The sequence below is a fragment of the Spea bombifrons genome, chromosome 1 (genome assembly GCF_027358695.1).
Source record: "Spea bombifrons isolate aSpeBom1 chromosome 1, aSpeBom1.2.pri, whole genome shotgun sequence".
Classification (NCBI taxonomy): domain Eukaryota; kingdom Metazoa; phylum Chordata; class Amphibia; order Anura; family Pelobatidae; genus Spea; species Spea bombifrons.
This window is the reverse complement of record NC_071087.1, coordinates 151,479,259-151,503,568: the sequence shown is the minus strand read 5'-3', so window position 1 is coordinate 151,503,568 and position 24,310 is coordinate 151,479,259. Positions and strand designations below refer to the sequence as shown.

General features: G+C 38.2%; 1 protein-coding gene across 1 annotated transcript in view; it reads left to right on the top strand.

The window, feature by feature from the left end:
• GHR (growth hormone receptor) overlaps positions 1-14,408 on the top strand; it is a 142,450-nt gene extending 128,042 nt beyond the window's left edge. The window contains exons 11-19 of the mRNA XM_053448088.1: positions 419-597; positions 1,253-1,400; positions 4,322-4,451; positions 5,781-5,941; positions 7,187-7,365; positions 8,788-8,935; positions 10,081-10,171; positions 10,852-10,921; positions 11,588-14,408. Of these exons, the coding sequence (XP_053304063.1) occupies positions 419-597; positions 1,253-1,400; positions 4,322-4,451; positions 5,781-5,941; positions 7,187-7,365; positions 8,788-8,935; positions 10,081-10,171; positions 10,852-10,921; positions 11,588-12,562 (2,081 nt within the window). The 3' untranslated portion in view covers positions 12,563-14,408. The remainder of the gene's footprint in view (positions 1-418; positions 598-1,252; positions 1,401-4,321; positions 4,452-5,780; positions 5,942-7,186; positions 7,366-8,787; positions 8,936-10,080; positions 10,172-10,851; positions 10,922-11,587) is intronic.
• The last annotated feature ends 9,902 nt before the right edge of the window (positions 14,409-24,310 follow it).

The following is a 24,310-nucleotide window of genomic DNA, read 5'->3' as shown; positions in this document are numbered from 1 at the left end:
ATACAGTATATTGGCATTGTTTGCCCAGTTCTCTGTTGGTTAAAGATGTTATTAGTCATAAGTAAGAAGACATAGGGAGGCTGTATCTGTAACGCAAGAATAATGGAACATAAGCTAAAAAAAAATACTAAATATACGGTTTATAAATCAGTGTTTCTCTAACTAAGGACAGGGCTTGCCAGCATGTATGTGGGATAGGTCCAGTTTGAAAGGTCATTCTACGCTGTATATCAGTGGACCATCATTAAGTGGTATCATATCTGTATTCAATAGATCTAATCAGGAGACTAGTTGAATCTTTTCCCTCAGCTTCAAGTTCCCTCATTTGTTCACCAGCCTATGCAGGCCTTGTTGTGGAATAATTTTATGAATGACTTTTTTGTCATGAATTAATTATACATTTTTAAAATCTACTCAGTGAGACCAGACCCTCCCGTTGCTCTGAATTGGACCCTTCTTAATATCAGTGCATCGAGTCTTTATATGGACATAAAGGTAACGTGGCAGCCTCCGCCATCGGCAGACGTTAAAAGCGGATGGATCTTACTGCACTATGAGGTTCAATACAAGGATGTTAATAGCACAGAATGGACAGCGGTAAGTCGGCTCTTTTAGTCCGGATCCTGCTGTGTTAATTACAGAATTGGTTTATAGAACTCTATTTTTATTTATATAGCTTTAAAATAAATCCAGTTAAATAATATTACATTGTTTTAGTCTGTGGAGACATTTTTAATATAATGAATGGCCATTATATTGTGGCACAGCGACCTAAATGGCAACCGCAGCAAGGAACCCAATGCCAGTGGTTTAGCACACAGTAAGCACGTCCATCTAGCGGTCAAGTTGGCAGAAGTAAAAAGAAGACTAATGTGACTCTGATTTTAATGTGGTCATTTCCCAGTCTTCCCTAACACCCCCCCCTTTTTTTAAGGCATCATTTACACATTTATTTTTCGATTTTTTTTCCCCAAATTCATAACTTTGCATTTGCCAACATGAAATCTTCAACTATATTGACTTCATGGGGCAACCAAATGATTATGACAACAGCCATATTAAAGCCATTGGATATCAGGATATCAGCATGCCAGAGGAGAAGGAGCGTTGGTTAACATTTAATGCGTATAATGAACTGTAGTTTTATTGGCTTGTTAACCCCCTTTTACTATAGCAAGTAATCAATAAAAACAATCTAAAGTAGACATTACCTGATTTTTTATCATTATGTGTTTGTTTTATTTTTTTCTAGGCGGGTCTAACACATGCGACATATATACAGATATATTCTTTGAAAATAGGAAAAGAATACTTGGTCAGAGTCCAAAGCGTACACAGCGGAAGCCTTGATCTTGCAGAATTTAGTGATATTTTACACATACCAGCAGTTACAACGCCAGGTGAGTAATACAGAATGTTCCCATTCCTTTACAGTTTTTATATGTTAGATGTGTTTACTGTGAAATAAATCACTGAGGGTTTTAATATTAACTAAAAAATTCAAATGGACAGTAGCCAGGTATTAAATGGTATTACCACCCGAGAGTCCCATAGGCGCAAATGCCAGGGTTGCCCCAGTGCCTAAAAAGTAAAAAAAACGTATTAGTTTCTCGATGAAACAAATAAAGGAAACTGATAATTACAGTATGAATAAACAGGGAGAAAGGTAATAAATCGGTACTGTATGGAAATAAGACGTTTTTAAATTTAAAGCACAATGCCAATGAAATTGTATTTTATTCATTTTCCTATTTAATTTTGCTTTATTTTGTGTCATTATTTTGATATCAATCAGTCTATTATTTCTTGGAAATCACACCGTGGAAAATAACCTTTGAACTAGAGGAAATAAGCGTCTACGTTTCCCTTTAAATTAATCTGACATATATTTGGAAACATATATGAATGCCATTTTTTTTAAAAAATAAAACCAGAGTGAGTAAATTCAGACCTTATTTGACGGTAGAATCCTCTTAAGGTTTGCATGTTTCACGCTGAAAACATGCATTCTACAATTTTTTTTTCAACCAGTTTATATATTGTTCCGGACCTTTAGTGCAACCTTTAAACTTTGCGCACGCAGTTACAAATATCAGTGTAGTTTATTTCACCCCAGTTTCTTTTCCACATTATTAATGTGACTTTTGACCACACCAATCTCTGGAGTGTTCTCAGAGGTTAGTGTGTCATAGGCACGTACATTCGCAGAAATGTTATCATGAAACATTTCACATGGTGGTATTAGGTTAGTCTTTTACACAACACAAACAGCAGGAAGCTGGAGATGGCTGCGGGAGCTGGGAATAAAGGCTGAAACTCCATAGTATGCAGAATATTGTGGTTTTTATTGTACATTTATAATCCACCAGCAGCAGGGGTATACAGCCCAGAAGGGAGACAGAGTGATAAACACCCAACGCGTTTCGCGCTATACTTAGTGCTTTATCATAGGCATAATCCTTTACTTACATCGGTATTATTAGCTGCGGTGACAGTAATGATTCTTTTTTTTATTTGTAATCTAACATGGTTTTGGGGGCCCACACACTACCTTCAAACATTTGAAATTACCAAAAAGGTTAAAGATGCTCTGCTGACAACTAAAAACTCAACTGGCAAACTCAGCTGACGAGACTTGACTGACCCTCATAATTTAAAAAAAAAATGGTTGGGCTTGAAGTGTCTTTGGCGAGGCATGGGCTCCATCTCTTGCCTCTTCTCCTCCCTCCATCACTATCCTATGGTATCGCAAGGGGTGATTTGTTTTTATTTAGTGGGTCCATTTAAGCACCTGTTGGGGGCCAGGAGGTTGGACACTTGGCAACTTGTAGATATAAAAATATTTTTTAAATAGTGTCTAGAACTTAAAACGTTTTAAGTTTTAAATCTTTCAGGCCCCATCCAGCATAGCCAAGCCAGTGAAAGAAGCCATCCAAAAATAAAACATTATCCACATCCAGTAGCAGCTGATTCTCAAACCATTGTATCCTCCTTTGACTGGAACTTGATCTCAGTGCCTCCCATGGGATCATTTAGACCAGGGGCGTCCAACCTGCGGCCCTCCAGCTGCTGCAGGACTACATCTCCCATAATGCTCTTTCAGCTAAGGGGCTGGCTGAGGAGTACGGGAGATGTAGTCCTGCAGCAGCTGGAGGGCCGCAGGTTGGACACCCCTGATTTAGACAATATATTTAAGTTTGCAACATTGTAACAAGTTGAGCAATAACAGTTTTGTGTAGTTTTCACCAATGAAGATTGACATAATTCTTCCAGCCTGAGGTCCAGAAAAAATACAAAGTAACAATTGCAATGCAGGCAGTAAAACTGGGTTTTGAAATAGCCCTAGTGGCCAAAGATATTTGATAAAAATTTCTTAATTTCTATAATCCACCTGTTGTTATCCAACGTTCCACACCTTAATGAGCCTGTACATATTTATTATTGCTAATATTATTAATGTAATAGCCTTTAAGCAGAAGTTGTCCTGTCTTGTAGTATATGAGCGCTTTGACTAAGAATTCTAAACACTGCTTCTAATAGAGACTTTCTTCAATGGATGGGAATTGTAACATCAATGTCTCAATGGCATGGGTTATTCTGCTGCCTTGTGTGGGTTTTGTGGGTGGAGTGCCTAGGGGGGTGCAGGGATTCGGTTTCAAAAAAACAGAGGAAGAAAGCATAATAAACAGTTATCTCTGCTTCTCTCCATTTGTACATTGTTGTCCAACTTGGATCGCAGGACCCAATAGATGTAATAATAATGTAAACACAATCTACAAGTGTGGTGGGTGATTAGGACACAAGAGCTGTGTGGACAAGATTAGCCCCTGGATCAAAATCTGTTATTTGTTTAATAATAATATCACCGTCTTCTCCATAAATTTAACCCCTTAATGGCAAAGCCCGTACATGTACGGGCTCAAAATGCATTGTTTTTAATGCGTTTACGGATCGCCCATTGTCCTTAAGGGGTTAAAACAGGTCTGGTATTCTAAAGCCTAATGTAAAGAATGTCTGTTTCCCAGAACTGGCCGAGTTTGGCTGGATGTTCTTCATAACCTGTTTTATTAATTCTACAGCCCTATTTTGTACTGTTTCAGTTCATTGGCATTTTTCCCCTGAAATGAGAAAACTGAGAAAACTGAATTGATATTCTAAGTATAACTGAATACTTATGGCGTATTTGTTGATTGGTATATTTCCAAGGTCTGGGGTGCCGTAGCTATTCATTTACAATGTATTTGTTTAAGCTATTGTAAGCAATGGTATTACTTATTTAATTTTATGTAACTATATATTGTGGTCTTTTTTTTTTTTTCAGACACATCAGTTCCACCCAGCATCACTGAATGTTGGTCTCCTCAACTGGAAACATTCACTTGTTATTGGACCTATGGAAATTTCTACCATATGTCATCCCCAGGCTTGCTGAAGCTACAGTACAGGAGACGGTACGTTCAGTTAGATGATTTCTAGAGATAAACCTTTTAAAGCATGTAACTTGACTGGTGCACAGCCTGGGGCTGGCCAGGAACGAGCCTCGAGTCACGGGCGTCTGGGGATTTTCTTGACACCAATATTACTATGGCTATAACAGTGATCCCGCCCTCATGTGATGACCCTACTATACTTGTCCCCTGCTGTTAATGCCACATCCCATCAACAGGACACACTATATATATACATATGCACACATAAATACATACTCACACCTAGGAAGTAACCGTACACACAGTCTCAAAAATTTTGCTAGGCGTATCTTTAAACCACAAAACATTCAATTGAGATCAAAGAGCATACTAAGGATTTGTGTCTTAAAGGCAAAATAATCAATTTATTTTAACATAGCAGTATTGCAAAACTAATGCACATGCACACAGACACTCACACTAATATACCCTGACACTCACACTACCATATCCAGACACCCAACATTAACACACACTCACCCATCCAGACACTCATACTAATGTAGACAGTCACACTAATACACATACCCTCACACTAACACTTCCAGGCACATACACTATCATACCCACCCAGACTAACACAAATGCACACAGACACCCAGCAATAACAGACACACTCAGACACCCACCACTAACACACATCTAGACACTAATACTAACATAGCCAGACACTCACACTAACACACATGCACACACTACCATACCCAGACACATGCACTAAACATACACAGACACTTAGATATCCACACAGAAACTTATACTAACACACAATGTCACACCCAGACACACACTTACACACACACACACACACATACTACTCACTTACCCCGTGAAGCTCCAGGCTGTGCTACTACTGCGCGATCACACAACATTACATGACCCTGCCTCCTCCTTGAAATGCCGCCATCTTTCTCAGGTGGGCAGTTGCATCCCCTCTGGATCCGCCCATGGTTGCAGCTAGTACTTAAGTGGTACTCGACACTACAAGTGTGCAGTGTCTTTGTTTTAGGGGCACTTGGGTGCAGTGCACCCCTCACACCCGCCTTAGTGAGCCCCTGGTATTTGGCTTTAACATCGCTGATGAGGCCTAGGATACATGTCATCAAGTACTACGCTGAAAGCAAAAAGAAGAAATAATCTAAACATTTGGTACTGATGGCGATTTGGTAAGGGAAAGCTGTGCCGATGTGACTGACCTGTAAATACTTTTTGTTTCCTGGTCAACATGTTTAAAACATTTTAACCTAATATGTGTAGTTTTTAGAGGAAATGAGGAATATGGGAATGTCACAGTACTGTTCCTTCTTCCAGGGAGCACGCAAACTGGGTGGACTGTCCAGATACTGTTTCTGCTGGGGAAAATAGCTGTTACTTCAATCAAACTTACACTGATGTTTGGAGGGCTTATTGCCTTCAGCTTGTGGGCGACGGTGTGATCTTTGACGAGCGCTGTTTATCAGTCGATGAAATTTGTAAGTTCTGCCACCAAACAAGTATCACATAACACCCCTTGGCCCCACCATTAGTATCAGACATATTGTGAAACTGGTTAGAGTTATATAATATATATATATTATATATTATATAATATATAATATATCAGGAAAGGCTTAATGACCCAGGACAGACAAGACATGATTTCTGAGACCTTTAAATACACTGCATGACCAATAGTATGTGGACAGCCCTCCTAATTATTGAGTTTAGATGTTTCAGTTATATCCATTGCTAACAGGTGCTAACAGGCGTATACAATTAAGCAGCCATCTCCATAGACAAACACTGGCAGTAGAATGGGTCACACTGAAGAGCTCAGTGACTTTAAACATGGCGCTGTCATAGGATGCCACTTTCCCTACAAGTCTGTTCATGGAATTATTGCCCTGCTAGATCTGCCCCAGTCAAGTTGTATTATTGTGAACTGGAAACATCTAGGAGTAACAGCTCAGCCATGAAGTGGTAGACTATGCACAGAGCAGGGTTACTGAGTGCTGAAACGTGTACCACGTAAAAATAATCTGTCCTCAGTAACATCACCCACTACAGAGTTTCAAACCGCCCCTGGAAGCAGACGCACTGTACGTCAGGAGCTTCGTTAAAATGGGTTTCCATGGCCGAGCAGCTACACACAAGCAGAAGATCACTAGGCGCAATGCCAAGCATCGGCTGGAGTGGTGTAAAGCACACTGCCACCGGACGTACATATAGGTGTGATGGTCAGATGTCCGCATGCTTTTGGTCATATAGTGTATACATATATATATACAGTATATTGGCATTGTTTGCCCAGTTCTCTGTTGGTTCAAGATTTTACCAGTCATAAGTAAGAAGACATAGGGAGGCTGTATCTGTAACGCAAGAATAATGGAACATAAGCTAAAAAAAAAATACTAAATATACGGTTTATAAATCAGTGTTTCTCTAACTAAGGACAGGGCTTGCCAGCATGTATGTGGGATAGGTCCAGTTTGAAAGGTCATTCTACGCTGTATATCAGTGGACCATCGTTAAGTGGTATCACATCTGTGTTCAATAGATCTAATCAGGAGACTAGTTGAATCTTATCCCTCAGCTTCAAGTTCCCTCATTTGTTCACCAGCCTATGCAGGCCATGATGGGGTCTACGAGAATTCCTTGTTGTGGAATAATTTTATGAATGACTTATAGTTTGATACAGTTTGCCATGAATTAATTATACATTTCTAAAATCTACTCAGTGAGACCAGACCCTCCCGTTGCTCTGAATTGGACCCTTCTTAATATCAGTGCATCGAGTCTTTATATGGACATAAAGGTAACGTGGCAGCCTCCGCCATCGGCAGACGTTAAAAGCGGATGGATCTTACTACACTACGAGGTTCAATACAAGGATGTTAATAGCACAGAATGGACAGCGGTAAGTCAGCTCTTTTAGTCCTGATCCTGCTGTGTTAATTACAGAATTGGTTTATATAACTCTATTTTTATTTATATAGCTTTATAATAAATCTAGTTAAATAATATTACATTGTTTTAGTCTGTGGAGACATTTTTAATATAATGAATGGCCATTATATTGTGGCACAGCGACCTAAATGGCAACCGCAGCAAGGAACCCAATGCCAGTGGTTTAGCACACAGTAAGCACGTCCATCTAGCCGTCAAGTTGGCAGAAGTAAAAAGAAGACTTATGTGACTCTGATTTTAATGTGGTCATTTCCCAGTCTTCCCATAGCACTAACTGAGGAAATTATGCATAGTTGCTCCCCTATTAACTATCCACTGGTGGTGTGTAGTCACATGCAGAATAAGGTTAAAATTGACTTGAACCTACTCTATGTGTATACCAGCCGCCATTTTAACTTACTGTTCTTAGGATTTGCATGATAATTCCACGCCATTTAGCAATCCCTACACTGTTTCTTACAGTCTTTGGGTGGGGAAAGGAAAAGCGAGATGTCTTCGGAATAAGAATGCTAATGTTCCTTGCTGTTTATGTCCAAACACAGTAGATAAAAACAATTTTGTACCAGATTTTTGGGTTTTCTGCCAAGATCTAAATGGGCAGTTTAAAGACAAATCTTTTACGTGGAGGAGGTAAAACACACGTAATATTTGACCATGTGAGACTGGTTATACCATCAAATGCCTTAACTGTTTGGACCACATTTGTTCAAAAATAATGAGCTGACCCTGAGACTATTTGCTTATTAACCCTTTAATTGTCACAAATAGCGCTGCTGTAGTGATGCATGTGACTACCAAATTACTCTGATCACAGTCTAAATAAAAACAGTTCTACGTCAAGAGGAAAAGATGTTCTAAATTATTTTACTTTATCACAACTGAAATCTCTTTTTGGATAAACCAGTGAGAAAAATGCGCGCACCATGGTGACATCCATAATGCCCCCCCCCCCCGGCATATGTACTTCAGTGTCATTTGGTCCCCATAAAATAAGCTAATATAGTTTGTGGGTGGAGCATTAAAAAATTACAATCACGTGGCATAGGCTGAAATAGGAGGAGGGACAGTACAATTGGGAGTGGCTAAAATGTAGCCACACCCAAATAAATAAATGGAATTTTAGCAAAGTGCTGGTTACAGTTTTTGGAAATCCTGGCCAAAACATGATATATATGGGATGACACTCGAGTCATCAAAAGTGTGATTCTGAAATCTTTTTATAATAAACTACAGTCTTATCAGCAAACTGTTTAACCATTTGTACTATACGATCCAGCTACAGCATACTTTTGGGTTACAATAATAATCCGTATTTTCATGTTTTTTTATGTGTTTATTTTGTTTTTGATTTCTTTTGCCTTTTTTTTTGTAGATGAGTTTAGTTACTACAACATATGCGCCGATATATGCTCTGAAACTAGGAAAGGAATATTTGGTCAGAGTTCGAAGCAAACAACATGCAAACGAATATTTTGGAGAATTTAGTGATATCTTATACATACAAGCACTTCCAATTCCAGGTAAGTAATACAAACAGCAACAATAACATGTCGCCGCTGTTTGATTGTTGTATATTTGTATACATTAGATGTATGCATTGTGAAGTGTTTACTACTGATTTTTTCATTCAGTAAAAAAATGTCCCGCATTAAAAAGCAGTATTAGCATTACTTACTCACAAAAGCTATTTCTCCCCCCTCCCCACTGTATAAGAAAATATGAAAAAAAAATGTTTGTAGTTGAGAGATTGGCAAATCATGGATAAACATGGGTGAAGAATGGTAATACGGTAATTAGGCAGCTAGGGAGGCAGTACTAGAAGTAAACGGAAACCACTTCCCTCCTATTAACTAGACCAGAAGTCTCTTCCGGTAAGTGCTTGGTCTGTCTGCACTGGGGACTCGTATGCATACCTAGGAACTTCCCAGGGTCTCTCGCTCTTTTGGGTTAGTGGCTTCGTGAAGGGCTAGGGCTGGCCATTCTTGGGTGGGAAGTAGGTGAGAAGCAAGTGTGGCCAGACAGCACCCCCCTGATCTCAAAGAATAAACTCACCTGGGGAAGCAGAGAGATCCCAGGAATACTCATATGGTAGCAGAACATAGTACCGCTGCAGGGTTCAGCCAGAAACTCCACAAATAAGAGCTGACTACCAAGCATCTGGACAGGTCCATGGAAACACTCATTTTTATGGAGACCTGAGCAGGGGTGTCTATATTCCTCTAAATGTCTTGTACGAGCCATCAATAGGCCACAGAGACATATAAAGCCTACCCCCACACTATTCCTAACTGCAGCCCCTAAAACTAAAATGCCCCTCTCTGGCTAATTTCAAATGTTGGGGGTAATAAGTATGATATAACATTTTTGACACCGTGAGCAACTTACAAGTCTGCTATCAGATTTTTTTTATCCTTGTATTCATAAAATCATACGGGTACCTTTTAAGTGATTTGTATGTATAGCCCATGTACATTTTTCTTCCCAAAATAGTGAGTCCTGTTTAATATAGAAATATATATATATATATATATATATATATATATATAGTGTTTACATATTTTTGTTGTATTAATTAGCATACGGTACCCTCTACAGTAAAGTGGGGTTTTGTTTGTTGGAGGATGAATGTAGTAAAAATACTTTTTTTTATTTTTTTTTATTACAGAACCTGAGTTCCCGTGGCTGCTCTTTGTTATCATCGGGTTATCCTCCGTGTTGGTTGCCCTGATGTTCATCATATTCTTTAAAAAGGATAGGTATGTGATTTATAAGTAACCATTGTTATTTGTAAAGGGGAACTACAGATTTTTTTTAACTTATTGTAACCTTTTAGAAATATTTATATTTCTATAATAATGAGAATCGATGTCATTTGAAATCCTCCTTTTCATTTGCATTCTGTCAGCAGGAAAAATACAATATTTTACAAAGGTAAAATACAATAGGACCTTAAGAGTGCTATTTAGGATTATCAATAAACAGTCTTGATTTTGTGAACTTTCATACGTAGATCTGTTTTTAAAAAAAATAGAACAAATGGCTGGTTTAAGCAAACATCTTCCTTTCTTGTTGAATTATATTAAAAAGTACTGTTCAGCCTAAATTAACTATAAAACACAGAGACTTTTTTTATGCGAGGACATGAGCATTAGCAGTATTTTCACTATTTTCACTTCTACAATAGTAATTTCCCTGTTTTTCACCAAAACTACATGTGGTTTTATTCGGTAGTAGGTCTTTCATTACAATATATATATATATATATATATATATATATATATATATCTATATCTATATATATATATCTATATATAATGTAAATAATCACATGATCCCCAGTGTACATTATTTATAGATGGTGTTGAGATAAAATACTGCCTTGTGTATGCATTGTTAGATAAAATGATTGCTTACATATTTTATTATTATTTTGAAGGTTGAAGGTCTTGATTCTGCCCCCAGTTCCGGTTCCAAAGATTAAGGGAATAGACCCTGACCTATTACAGGTGAATTCATCAGCAATAATTACACTTTATTTATAGCGCACCAGTTTATTCCTTAGCACTTTTTCAATAGAGGACAATACAAAATTAACAATAGCATTAACATTGACAAGAAGAAAGGGATCCATGCAAGTGTACAGTCTATTAGGAGGTTAATGGTGAGATACTAGAAGGAATAGGTAAAGCACAGGTAAACTTTCCAGCAGTTTGGAGGCTGGAGGAGAAGGGAGATCGGTGAGTAGTTAGATAGGGATGTAGGGAACGTGTATGTGAATGTGCCAGTGGAGAGGGAGAGGTTGAATAGACAAGTTAGGATACGTGCAAGGACACTGGAAGGAGAAGGTAGGAGACCTGAGTAATTCGAGTCAAGTGAGCAGGTAGAGAAGTGAGGGGACAAGATGATATAAGAAGCCTTGTTAGCGGAGACGGGACCGAAGCAAGGAGAGGGGTTGATATTCATGCTAGTTTATTTTTTAAATGGCTTAAGCAGTGAAGTCGGAATGGGATGGAGGTGCAGGAAGACAGTGTTAAAAGCTTGAAATAACGAGTAGTGAATTCAATGTTGTGAGTAGCAGGGATATGATTATAGTTTTTGTTGTCGTTACTCGTTTTATAATTTCCCTACTTCCTACATATGTATTCAACATATATTTTCCATGTACTTTCTAGAAAGGAAAACTGGATGAAGTTAACTATATACTGGCTAATCACGAGAGCTATAAACAAGAACTGTGCATTGAAGATCCATGGGTTGAATTTATTGAGCTGGACTTAGATGACGCAGAGGACAAGACGGCAGGTTCAGACACTGACAGGCTTCTTGGAGAAGAACATATGAAGTCCCACAACTGCTTGGGTGTTAAAGATGACGACTCTGGCCGTGCAAGCTGCTGCGAACCCGATATTCCTGAGACTGACTTCAGTAACAGTGACACATGCGATGGTACCTCCGATACAGGACAGCTTCAAAACACAAAAGAAAACGAGGTGGATCTATTGTGCCTTAATGAAAAACCGACCATTGGATCTCCTACAAACCTCCACTTGCCAAATACAGAAGATCTGAGCAGAAATCCTGACAATGATAAGATGTGGCCTTTACTTGTGAATGAAAATAAATCAACAAGCATTCCAGCCTCAAGCCAAATGAAATCAAAGTCCAGTATGGATTTCTATGCCCTTGTAAGCGATATAACTCCAGCTGGACGACTTCTTCTCTCACCAGGTCAAAGAACGAAGACGGAGAATGAGGAATGCCGTGAGCCACCCATTCTACATCCTGTAAACCTTATCACAGACAATGCTTACATATGTGAATCAGCCATGACAGCGTTTTGTGCTCCAAATTTACCTTCCCCGAGAGAGAGTCAACCAAGTATGCCACCGATTGCTAAGGATGAGAGCTACTTCACCACAGAAAGCCTTAATATTGCTGCCATGAATTTTTGTCCAGCAGATAAAGCTTCAAGCTTTCCTACAGATAAGGCTTCGAGTTATGAGATGCCTGTCCCAGACTATACCTCCGTTCACATAATAAACTGTCCACAAAGCCTTGTGCTCAACACCACCGTGCTGCCAGAGAAAGGTCGCCTCGCGCCATGTGGCTATATGTCAGCTGACCAAATGAGCAAAGTAATGCCATAGTCAGTTGTTGTATGGTATTTAAAGGCATGAGCTTGTACATTGAAACCAAAACATTGTATAAAGTGTTAAGTGGTTATGTTATGTAAAGCTAAAGCAGATATATCTAAATGTAAGAACATGCCAAACATTTATGTCTTAGAATGTTAATGTGGGCTGTCCGTAGTTACTGTTAAATTTGTGACACTAACCATTGAATTGTGTGTTCAGTGAGGCAGGGGTTACGTTAGATCGGAAATAAAATGATGCGTTTATTACAATTGGGAATAATGGAAAAAGATAAAAAAAAATAAACGAGGAAATCAGGGTAGTTTTGAGTATTGTAACGTTAAGCTTAAAGTAATATATTTTGTTATTATCAAGCTTAAAGCATGAATTTTGATATTATACTGCATGGTCTCTCACATAGCAGTTCAGCAATTCTAGTCACTGCAGTTTAATATGTGGCTGGCCTCTGTTTCCGACAGAAAATTCAATTTTCTAGAGAACCGTTTTTTTTACCTCCAAAAACATGTCTTTTTTTCTACTACATATTAAATATTTGCTGTATTTGTACATAAACTTAAAAATCTACATCTCAAGTGAAATATTTGCAATATTCAGATGGGATATATTCAGAATATTAAACTTTATATGCAGAGAGCCATAACGCTTTTTGTATTTTAACATGAATTTTTTTTTTTTTCTGCAGTGCAATCAATTTAACTTGTAATATAATTTTTAAGGATCTGTTTTTGTTTTTTGTTTTGTTTCAAATTAAGAAAAAAATATTTTTAGACAAATATTGGTATTTTAAGATGGCAAACATTTTAATATTTGTAAAAAAAAAATTGGGAAATACGGGCTAGTGGCAAGAGCCAAGCTATGGCCAGGAATATTGCTATTTTGCTCTAAAGTAAATGAGTCTATTGCGCATGGCTTTCAAGGTTAAAAGTCTAGAGTCCTAGAAATACGTTATTTAGTAAGAGAAAAATATGCATAATATATACCTAAATATGTGATTCTCTGCCATTGTCTCCAACAACTGCATATATACTCTATGTCCTCAGCTTTTATTTCCAACCGATAAAAGGACAACATTTTAAAAGATTAAGAGTATTAGAGGATCATATTATATTGAATAGGCGTAAAATTGTATTTTGTAATATCTGTAAGCAGGGGAAATATTAACGTTTAATTTTAAGTAATATATTTTAACAGATAAAAAAATATATATACAAGCCTTTCCTGCTAGTTTAGGTTAAGGTGTTTAAAATGTGATCTGTAGGCAATATACAAAAACCACATATGCACGCACTCAACTCAACCAGCTATGTTAAGTAAGTAAATGTACGTGGAAGGGGAATCTGTTGTATAATTTTCCACAAGACACAAAGTTTATACATACAGGGAAGGAATATGTGATTAAGCGACAACTCTGTGTTTCACAATGCGGATCACTGATTTTGCTGGTCTGAATGACGTACATATATATATATATGCAGGCAGAATTCTAGAATGTAATAATTCAGGAATAGAGATTTAGACTTGGCTAACTTGCTTTGTGAGCTGTTTTGTTCTGCAATGCTAAGCCAGGTCTAGAACCGTATGCAAATCAGTCTTAACAGAACTGTATGCAAATCTGTTGTAAGAGACGTTTTGCGTATGAGAACACGGACACCATATAATGCACAAACATCATCCGCCATTAGAAGTTGATTGTAAAATGTTTTGCCTTTTAGGTAATAGCTATTAACTTGCTGCTACAATTTGTCTTACAATTATATTAGTTGTATTATAAATATTATTCATGCTGGACACTAATGGGTCTGTTCAACAAAAATGGTAACGTCCAGTTGCTGTCCTTTGCTTCTCTTTGACATCAGCCATAAAAAATAAATGTTCTTCTTGTATCGCGTATGATTGTTAATTTATAAATCAACGGCACTAATTATCAAATTGCTAAACACTACAAAAAATAGCTAATTATTAGCCCAATAATCCCTGAAAAAATATTCAATGAACACATTGCTAAATATATTTTATGTTAATATGGGTTTGAACTGTCGAAATATGATTCATTAGCTTATAGCTACATGTGTATGAGCCTTTCTTTACTAACCAAAGTTTGGGTCACTTTCAATGTGTGAGATCCTAGCGACACTCAGTACTAGATGATAGCCCATTAAGAGATAGGCTAAATGAATGAACCAATCCAGACAAGGTTTAGAGATATTGGCGCATGCATGTGATGACAATTCATTTGCTTGCAACTGGTGCCTGGACCCAGCTTATTGCCACCCTGTTCAAGCCATCAGCATCAAAACTTCTAAAAAAGAATAGGGTGCTGAATCAGCATAAAGAGAAGAGTGTGTGTAATAGCCCCTCTACTGTTAAATGCCAACTATTCCTATTACCCTTCATGATATATATATATAGATATATATATACATACACTCATACAGGGCTCTGAAATGTTAGGTGTAAGGCTATGAAGAGCAGAAGTCAAGGCCAAGGAACCTTAAGGTTTTGAGGTCTTAGAGCAGGTAGATGAGATGGGACAACAGCGGGCCAAATAGCTCTTATCTGCTGTCAAATGATATGTCTTTAGTTAGCCACCATAGCATAAACAGGCCAGTTGGGTAGCAGATCTCCCACTCAAGCCTCCAATGGGTCGGTTAAAACAGAGATCTGCACCCCAGTTCAGTACCAGGGGGACTGCTGCCCCTTGGACCTGCCACCCTATGCGAAGGCCAGCTTGTCTATTAAGTGTTCTGTCTTGTTTGTCATTTCTAGAGCGTTAAAACTGCAAAGAATGGCTTTTGGATCATTTCTTTTGAACAGACCCGCCTCTATAAATTTTATAAAACAAAGTATTTTATGCTATTATCTAATAACGTTTTATAGCCAAAAATAGATAAATACCTCAGTCAGTTTCCGAATGTCAGTTTGGTACTTTTCTGGTTATATAAGCCATTACTACGGGGGAGATGAACTGATATTGTCAATGAGATTCATCTGTATGTTATTCAGCAAACATATGTTTTAAGGTAAGACAATGGAGCAGACAGCCTTCTCTTACTAGATATCTCTCTCAGTTCATGAAATGATAGGTCATCTCCTTCCTTGTGTCTTTCGATTGATATTTAATGTTCACTACAATTATGTCTGTGTTTTTTTTTCTTTCAGACTTAAATAAATTTATTTTCTTGGACTGGTATTGTGTACTGAGTTTTATTCATTATTCTAAAGGAAAACAGCAACAAGAAAAAGAAAGGGCCTCAGTGGCCAAGTGCAGATACTGACAATAAGTAATCTGTACTTCCTAACCTGTATATTTAATGAGAAAAGGAAAAATTCCTGTAACCAAATATCTAAATTTATAAACAAAATAATAAGGGTTATTTAAAAATATATATATAAGGTGTGTTTAAGAAAGTTGACTTTTCCTCCTTGCAACCAATGGAATAAGAACATATAATTGGTTACTATATTTTTTTTAACTTACTTTTTAAGTGAACTCCTCTTCTACGTAACCCCAAATATTCGGGCTTCAGGTTTGTGGATTACCCATAAAACAGACCACCAAGTCATTAAATCATTGTTATTTTTATGGCATTTTCCGTGTCCCTCGTTTAATGTCCAACCCCTGTTCTGCTCCCTTCTGCAGATTGCCTACTACCATTATATGCTGTCTTTGCCCAAATAATAATGTCTTTATTAGGGTGGCATCTGGAGTGTTTGTCATGTAACCGGCAGCTGTGGTTACGTGTTATACCTGTTATATAATCCGACATTCTCTATCAAACCTTATATGTCTTTATAGATAACTGATCTGATGGCCCAGAGCTAGAATGTTTCATTTCAGGCTTTTTGTCTTCTGCATTTATGAAAAATGCATATTGTTACAATTAATATTTAATGTCCAGACCCAGCTAATGCCACTTAGTGATATAGAGCCACCCACAGCAAAAAGATGAGCAAACAGACCTAAAAATCTAAAACAAGTCCCATAGTAATGTATGGGCCACTAGATTCCATATGGATTCCATATTGAGTTAATGTAAACTTACAATCCACAAAAATGTAGTTATTGTTTCATTGATCGGTTAGTGTACTTATATATGTATGTGTATCTTTTTTTAAATATATGTAAACCGGGGCATTCACAATGCCCCTCTTAGTATGTAGGGGAGGAATAGCTGATTAAGCAAATAAATAGGCATAAAAGGTGCACCAATGGGTACCTAACATTGAAGGTTCCTGTCCGGTAAGGGTCATAAAAACTATACTTTGAATGTAGCGTTTGTCACTACAACTTGGATGTTTATTTGGTGATCTATGGGTCATTGGTTGCTGCTTAAGAAATGTCTTACACATAATGACACTGGGTGCATCCCTCATAGAAACAACAGCAATGTCTTTTAAATGTTACATCACAAGCAGGGCCGGCCCTACAATGGAGCCGACTGGGGCAATTGCCCCAGGCGGCACTTTAGAAGGGACGGCACTTTGCCGCCCCAAGCGTTTTTTTTTTTTTTTGAAGCGGAGGAGAGAGAGAGAGGGGCACCAAGTGGTTTTCGCTTACCCGCTCGGCGCCCCTCTCTCTCTCTCCTCTGCTGCGAGTCTCCCTGTTCGGTCTCGGTGCCGGCTTGTAATGCAGAGCGCCGGAAGTGACGTGAATTTCCGGCGCTCAGCATTACAAACCGGCACCGTGGCAGAGCAGGGAGACTCGCCGCAGGACTGTTTAAAGGTAAGTACCGGTGGGGGGGGGGCATTGTAAACTTCGCCCCAGGCGGCGTTAAGTCTTCGGCCGGCCCTGATCACAAGGAACCCCCTAAGATGAACCTGACCAACCATCTGAAGTCAACAAAAGTGTGTGGGATTATACTTGGCATTGCATTTATAATATTCATGGATAAAGTTGTTCATCTGCCAGTGAAAGCATATGACACGTTTCCAGATGAATGGAACAAATTCTAAAAAAAAAAAATATCAACAGCACCAAGATGGGACTTGTTTAGTAGCAGAAGACTAGTAGCACCATAAAGACAGTGGACCTTTATGTAAAACATTTTGGGTTGCTAACATTAGAACACGTTTGTATTATAGATATTGAATGGTGCTAGTACACTTACACTCCAAAATTAAATATATATTTTCTTAAAGTTTAATAATGCACACATGATAGCACAAATATAGAAAGTTATAAAGGACATATTATATGGTTGCATCCCTCTTGTCTGTCCAGAATAATCTCTGGTAGTATCCTATTAAAACTAGCTTAATTTTATGGGTTTATCATATAAAAAGAAAAGAAAATGAGAAAACAAGAAACAAAATCAAACCAAATTAACACAGGTTAATCGAATGTAAAAATAAAAAGAATATCAGATCTCAGGGTGGTGAGGAGCCCGATAGCTATTGATGTCAATACCGCGTGGAATTAAGGAAATGATTCCCCTCTTCCCTTTCATCTGGTTAGAATCGAAAGAGCAAAAGGCAGATCTCAGTTAATCCATAAATCTTTTCATTCTTCATAAACTCACTCAAGTCCTTCAGAAACATTTTAAAAGCTACTTACTTAAGGCTGTACATTAGTTTAGACCCTGAGGACTGCAATACGTCTAACCAGAGATGAGCGTAAGCGTAAATAGTTAGTGGCTGATACGGAGCCATGATTATACGTAATTTAACTATTTAGTTTAACTTTAAAAGAAAGCCCCCATCTGTTTTGTATGCCAGCCAACGCATTGGTAGGGCACTTCTTGTCTCTAGCATGATAAGTCTGGGAAGTGAGAAATTGTTGACCTCTCTGTTTCAATTGAAGAGATTGTACGGTACTAGCAAAGAATAGCCTCTTTATCTTTAACATTGTGTATTCAACATATAGTTAGAGGAAGTATACAGGCAGAAGGAAAGCCATTGACATAGGGCAGAGGTGTTAGCGGAAAGATGGGTCTAGCAGCAGCATTCATTATGGATTGGAAGCGGGCAAGTTGGGTTTGAGGGACAGCAGCTAATGTCATGCCGTAACCATGAAGAAGAGCTTTAGTGGCATCTTCTGAAAGGAAGGGTCGATTCAAGCAATGTTTCTAAGAGGTATGGGTCGGTGTTTGGGGGTAAATTGGGTAAATAAGTCACATTATCAAAGAATCAAAGTTATATTAAATGTATTAACCAATCGATACAATTTGATATCATGGAAGATGTTACTCATATCATAATCCTTATTATTTCAACATTGAGTAAAATGTTTCTAGTGGACGCCAGTACAATGAATTTGCATAGAATATATTAGGCAAAAATAGTGAGAAGGACAACATAAATTTAGAAAATCCAAGCTTCTGTTTTAAATATTCCCCTTATTATTTCTGTGAAAACTACAAACAACGTAGGTCTTATTTAACATAAGTATGCATATTGTCCTATACGATGTTAAATCTTGTTCTTTCACAAAGACATGATTAAAAAAGAAATGACTTGTTACTTAAAATGATGGGAAAAAAATTAGAGTGTTTATTTTTCAGATGATTATTGTGGTTTGTTGATTCTGTTAAAGAAAGAAATAATTAGATGATTGTGACACAAGGTCAGTTCCTGGTAGAAAACCCGGATAGTGTGTGAATGACTTGAATTATTTGAAAATAAGCTTTCTGAGTTATTTATACCACGAGCTACACCGTAAATAAGGCACTTTGCCCTTTATGACTCAGTTCAACTAAATGAACACATTTCCAGGGAATTTGTTAACAGGGTTTATGGAAGTCTGTTTAACGAGCAAATCGGTTAGTGTTATTTTTTATTATCGGAATAATATGTAAGATGCTGCTGGGATCTATTTTCTGATAATATTTAACAGATTTGAACCCTCTCAAAGTTTTGCAAATTTAACACTAAATTCTAAATGCTGCATGTTGCTGATTTCAACTTAAATTGTCAACTTGCTTTACCTTAGAAGTGGATTAGTCACTTATCCCAAATCCTACATTTTACAGTTCAATCCGCTAAGTACATGTAATTGTGCTGTGTATCAGAAAGCCACCATATGTGTATATTGTGAGAACAACCATCTAGGTTTCTTCTTCTCAGAATCTGAATCATTATTCCTCCCCATTAACCTGTTCTGTATGCTGTTGATTGTTGTAGATTGGCTCAGGTAGCCTTTCTAAGGGTGGGGTGAGGAAAGCAGATAGGATGTTAACTAGATATGCTGAGGTTTAATTATTACCCCCAATACATAGGGGCCTCGATATATCTATGTAACTGATGCTCCTATATGTTGCTGTTATGGTGGCCAATATAATATAAAATTCAGTTATCTATAAAAGTATAATTGGGTCTACAGTTTTCATACTACATACTTAACAAGTAGTTTCCCTACATTGGCATAAACAATAACTCAAAATTGCGAGAGAATGACACCAAACGATGTAATAATAAAGTTCTATACGCCTTTAATTGCAGGACTATACGTAGCACATACATTTACCGAACCCTCAGGTGCAGGAACAGTTAATTCACCAAAAATAGATTTATTTTGGCGAATGTGCCCTGCTTTTGCAAAGGGAGGCAAACCGTATGTTGCCTAAAGCCACAGTGCCCCCTACTGCCCGGATCTGAGTAGCAGTAAGTAGTGTGAATGAAATGAGTCTGGGGCAAAGATGTAAAAAGTTTGACTGTATCTACTAGAGGCACATTAGGGAGAATATATCGATAGTTATGATCATTTTTTGTATAGATTTAATTAATTCTTAATTCGCTGTGCAGTTTGTGTACTGAGCTCCCCAACTCCTCCTTGTACCATCAAGTTTTCCCCATAGAAACCACCAGAAACGTCCGACTTATTGGATTATACAATTAGTCAGCACAATAACAAGACCACATTATTTCTACTAATTTAATATGACGGGGGGGGGGGGGAAGCTGAATAATCAGGATAGTCCAAGTGGTAATACATTTACCAAGGTGGTAATACATTTAGATATATTTGAGATGCAAGTTTATTCAGTGATTAAATATTTATATTATTCAATATAATAATTACAAAAATCACCAAAAAGTTCAAATAAAGAAAAGCACAGGAATATTTCAAGGCAGTATTTATTTTGTTCACTCCGTTCCCATCTCTGCTGATCCAGGACACAATAGATGACCACGTTTTTTCTTGGTCAATAATACACCATTATTATGTTTTTAGCATCCAATATTTTCACTTTTTTCTCCAACAATCTGAATTACTGAAAAGGTCAGAAGCTCTAAAATGCCCAAAGAACAAGTGAGTACCCATGAGAGGGGCACATTTGATCCTCTGGCCTTTATGATGAGGACACATTGAAGAAAGGGCTTTATTTCAAATCCCCTGGCCAGACTCATCTAGGTGTTCATCACTGTGGTGCATTAGTGAGGGAGCATATAGTTTGATTGGGGTAATAAGAGCACCCATTACACGGAAACATTGCACTTCTTAATGTTTTTTTCCATTGGCCGGGCCTATGGCTGGCAGGTAAAGGATTCATTTTTATAATGTCAACATGTTATTAGTATTATCTTTTATTTATATAGCGCCAACAATTTACGCAGCGTTTAATACAATACATATATTCAAGGGGTATGACAAGACAAGAATTGACAAACTAAGACAAACCGATACATTAGGTTCGCACGCTTACAATCTTGAGGGAATGGGGTGACAAACATAAGGCACAGAGGGTGAGAGGTAGTGTGGTGGTTGTATCAATGACAAGGAAGTTCTAGCAGCTAAGATGGTGCGGCTTCTCAGAAAAAGTGAGTTTTTGAGATGTTTCTTGAATGTTGGGAGAGAGGGTGAATGCTGAAGGTTCGGTGGAAGTAGATTCCAGAGATATGGGGCAGCTCGAGTGAAATCTTGTAGATGGGAAAAGTAAGAGGTGAAAAGTGAGGAGGAGAGCCTTAGCCCATGGCAAGAACATAAGGATCGAGTAGGAGAGTATTTGCTTATGAGGGCAGAAATATATGGGGGAGCCGTGTTATGGAGGGCCGTATATGTCAGTACCAGGATTTAAAATTTAATTCTAAAGGTAATTGGGAGCCAGTGGAGGATTTCACAGAGTGGGGAAGCAGAAGAGGAGCGACGTGCAAGGAAGATAAGCCTAGCAGCAGCATTTAGGACAGACTGCAGAGGAAAGAGTCAAGTGGAATGCCAACCAGAAGAGTGTTGCAGTAGTCAAGACGGGAAATTATAAGGGAATGAACCAGAGTTTTTGTGGTATCTTGGGTGAGGAATGGGCGGATGCGAGAGATGTTTTTTTACCAGGCAGCAGGATCTGGCGAGGGACTGAATGTGATGGATGAAGGAGAGGTTTGAGTTAAGGATGACCCCAAGGCATCAGGCCTGGTTAGTAGGAGAGATAGTTGTGTTATTAATGGTGATAGAGAATTCAGGTAGTGGAATGGAGATGGAAGGAGGGAAGATAATGAGTTCAGTTTTAAAAAGTTTCAGGTAGCGTTGTGACATCCATGAAGAAATAGCAGATAAGCAATTGGTAATATGGGACATGTGAGAGGAAGAGAGATCAGGAGAAGACAGGTAGATTTGGGTATCATCTGCATATAGATGATACTGGAGGCCACATGAGTTGATTAGTTTGCCAAGAGATGAAGTATAAAGAGAGAACAGCAGGGGGCCAAGGACTGAACCTTGGGGGATGCCAACCGAAAGTGGAAGGGGTGATGATTTCTTGCCAGAGAAGCTGACAGAGAAGGAACGGTTAGACAGATATGAGGAGATCCAGCAGAGAGCTGTATCTCGAATGCCTGTAGAAGCAAGTGAGTCAAGAAGAAGGTGGTGATCAACAGTATCAAAAGCAGCAAATATCCAATAGTATGAGAATGGAGAAGTGACCTTTTGCTTTGGCAGAGATCAAGTCATTGGAGACTTTTGTTAGAGCTGTTTCAGTGGAGTAAAGGGGTTTGAAACCAGACTGTAGAGGTCAAGGAGGGGATTAGAGGAGAGGAAGTTAGTAAGGCGATTATATACAATCCGTTCAAGCAACTTAGAGGTAAAAGGAAGCAGAGAGATGGGGCGGTAGTTAGTCAAACAGATGGGATCTGAGGAAGGATTTTTTTAGAATGGGTGTGATTAGCGCATGCTTGAAGGCTGTTGATACAGTTCCAGATGATAGAGAAAGATTAAATAGGAGGGTAAGTGATGGACCAAGGATGGACATAGAGACTTTGTGAGGTGTGATGGGATGGGGTCAAGGGGGCAGGTTTTTAGGTGAGAGGAAGAAAGAAGAGTGGCTATCTCTTCTTCAGTTGTAGGGGAAAATGCAGTTAGTATGGGATGCGTGGATAGAGTGGGGTGGGTGGTTTAGGAGGGGGTTGTAAATAAGAGAGGTCTTGTCTAATAGTTTTGATCTTGTCTTTGAAGTGGGTAGCAAGATCTTGGGCAGTGAGAGAGGTTTGTGGTGTGGGTATGGAGGGACAGAGAAGGGAGTTGAAGGTAGGAAAAATGCATTGCGGGTTGGAAGAAAAAAAATTCTACTGGTTCTACTGTTTCTTTAAGATGGATACATTACTATGATTCTAGTGCTTAATGGTAATGTCCAAAAGAGGCCAAAGGTATAGTGTCTTTTTTTCTTGGAAGACAAGCAGTAACAATCATAAAGTGACACATATCTAAAGCTTTTGACATGTATCTTCGTCATCAGCGTATGTTGTACTATTTTTTTCCCCAATTAACAGAATTTACTAATGTGCTATATTTTCACTAGTATAAAAATAAAGTATGGGACATGGCAGCGAGGTAATGATTCTCTGCTTCGCAGAAGAAATCAGGAGAGCGCACAATTAAATGGCTCTTAGCCATGGTTTGAGTTGAATCCAATTATGAAGACAGCACACACATACAACTCATTCAATCAAAGTCCCTGAAGGCAAGTGGTGTTTATAAGGTTTAGGAGGCATAAAGCATGTCTCGGGTTCTTCATGAGGATATTTACTTTGTCACTCCGGTTATAATGTGAGAAAAATGTGATTCGAACGCTGACTTTGACATTATCCCAAAGTTCAGTCTCCAGTTAGAATGTTAATATAATAATACAGAATGGTAATCAGTTTATCGCCACCCTGTGATAATGACTTTTTTTTTATTATCTATTTAATACAGCAATTGTGTGTTGTTGTTTTTACATTTTGAGTCTGAACATTGGGTTCTCTAAGGTGCAATTGTGTTATTTAGGTCATGGTGTGCCGGTACTTTCACTACAAAGGCTTGTTTTAATTCTTTGATTATAAACATTCATCTTGGCTGATAAAGTCACGTTCAGTATCACAAATCAGAACAAGGCCTTTTTTTATCACAAAGCCCTGCTGGGTTCGTATCTGCTCAACATTTTTATCTATTCAGTAACCTGTATAAATATGTACCAACAATGCACGGGAAAATGTATTTTTAACTAGGAGCTAATATTTCCCAAAACGCACCATAACTTCCTCTTTATAGCTTTATTCGTTTTTATAAAGCAAAACAATCTTCCGGGAAGGGGTAATTTTAAATTGTCTTAGAAAATTGTCCACAAAATTCTTGTTCAGCTAGGAATAATATTAGCCCGAGAATGACTTCCAAAAACTATGCGGTTATCCAACTTTTAATAACCCAGCTCGGTATCGTAGGCATAAACAGGTCACATGGGTCCCATATTGGGGTGGAAATCGACCTTTGCACTTTGGGACACGTGTGAAAACACGCATGCTGAATACACGGAACCATACGCTATTTGTGCAGCATGC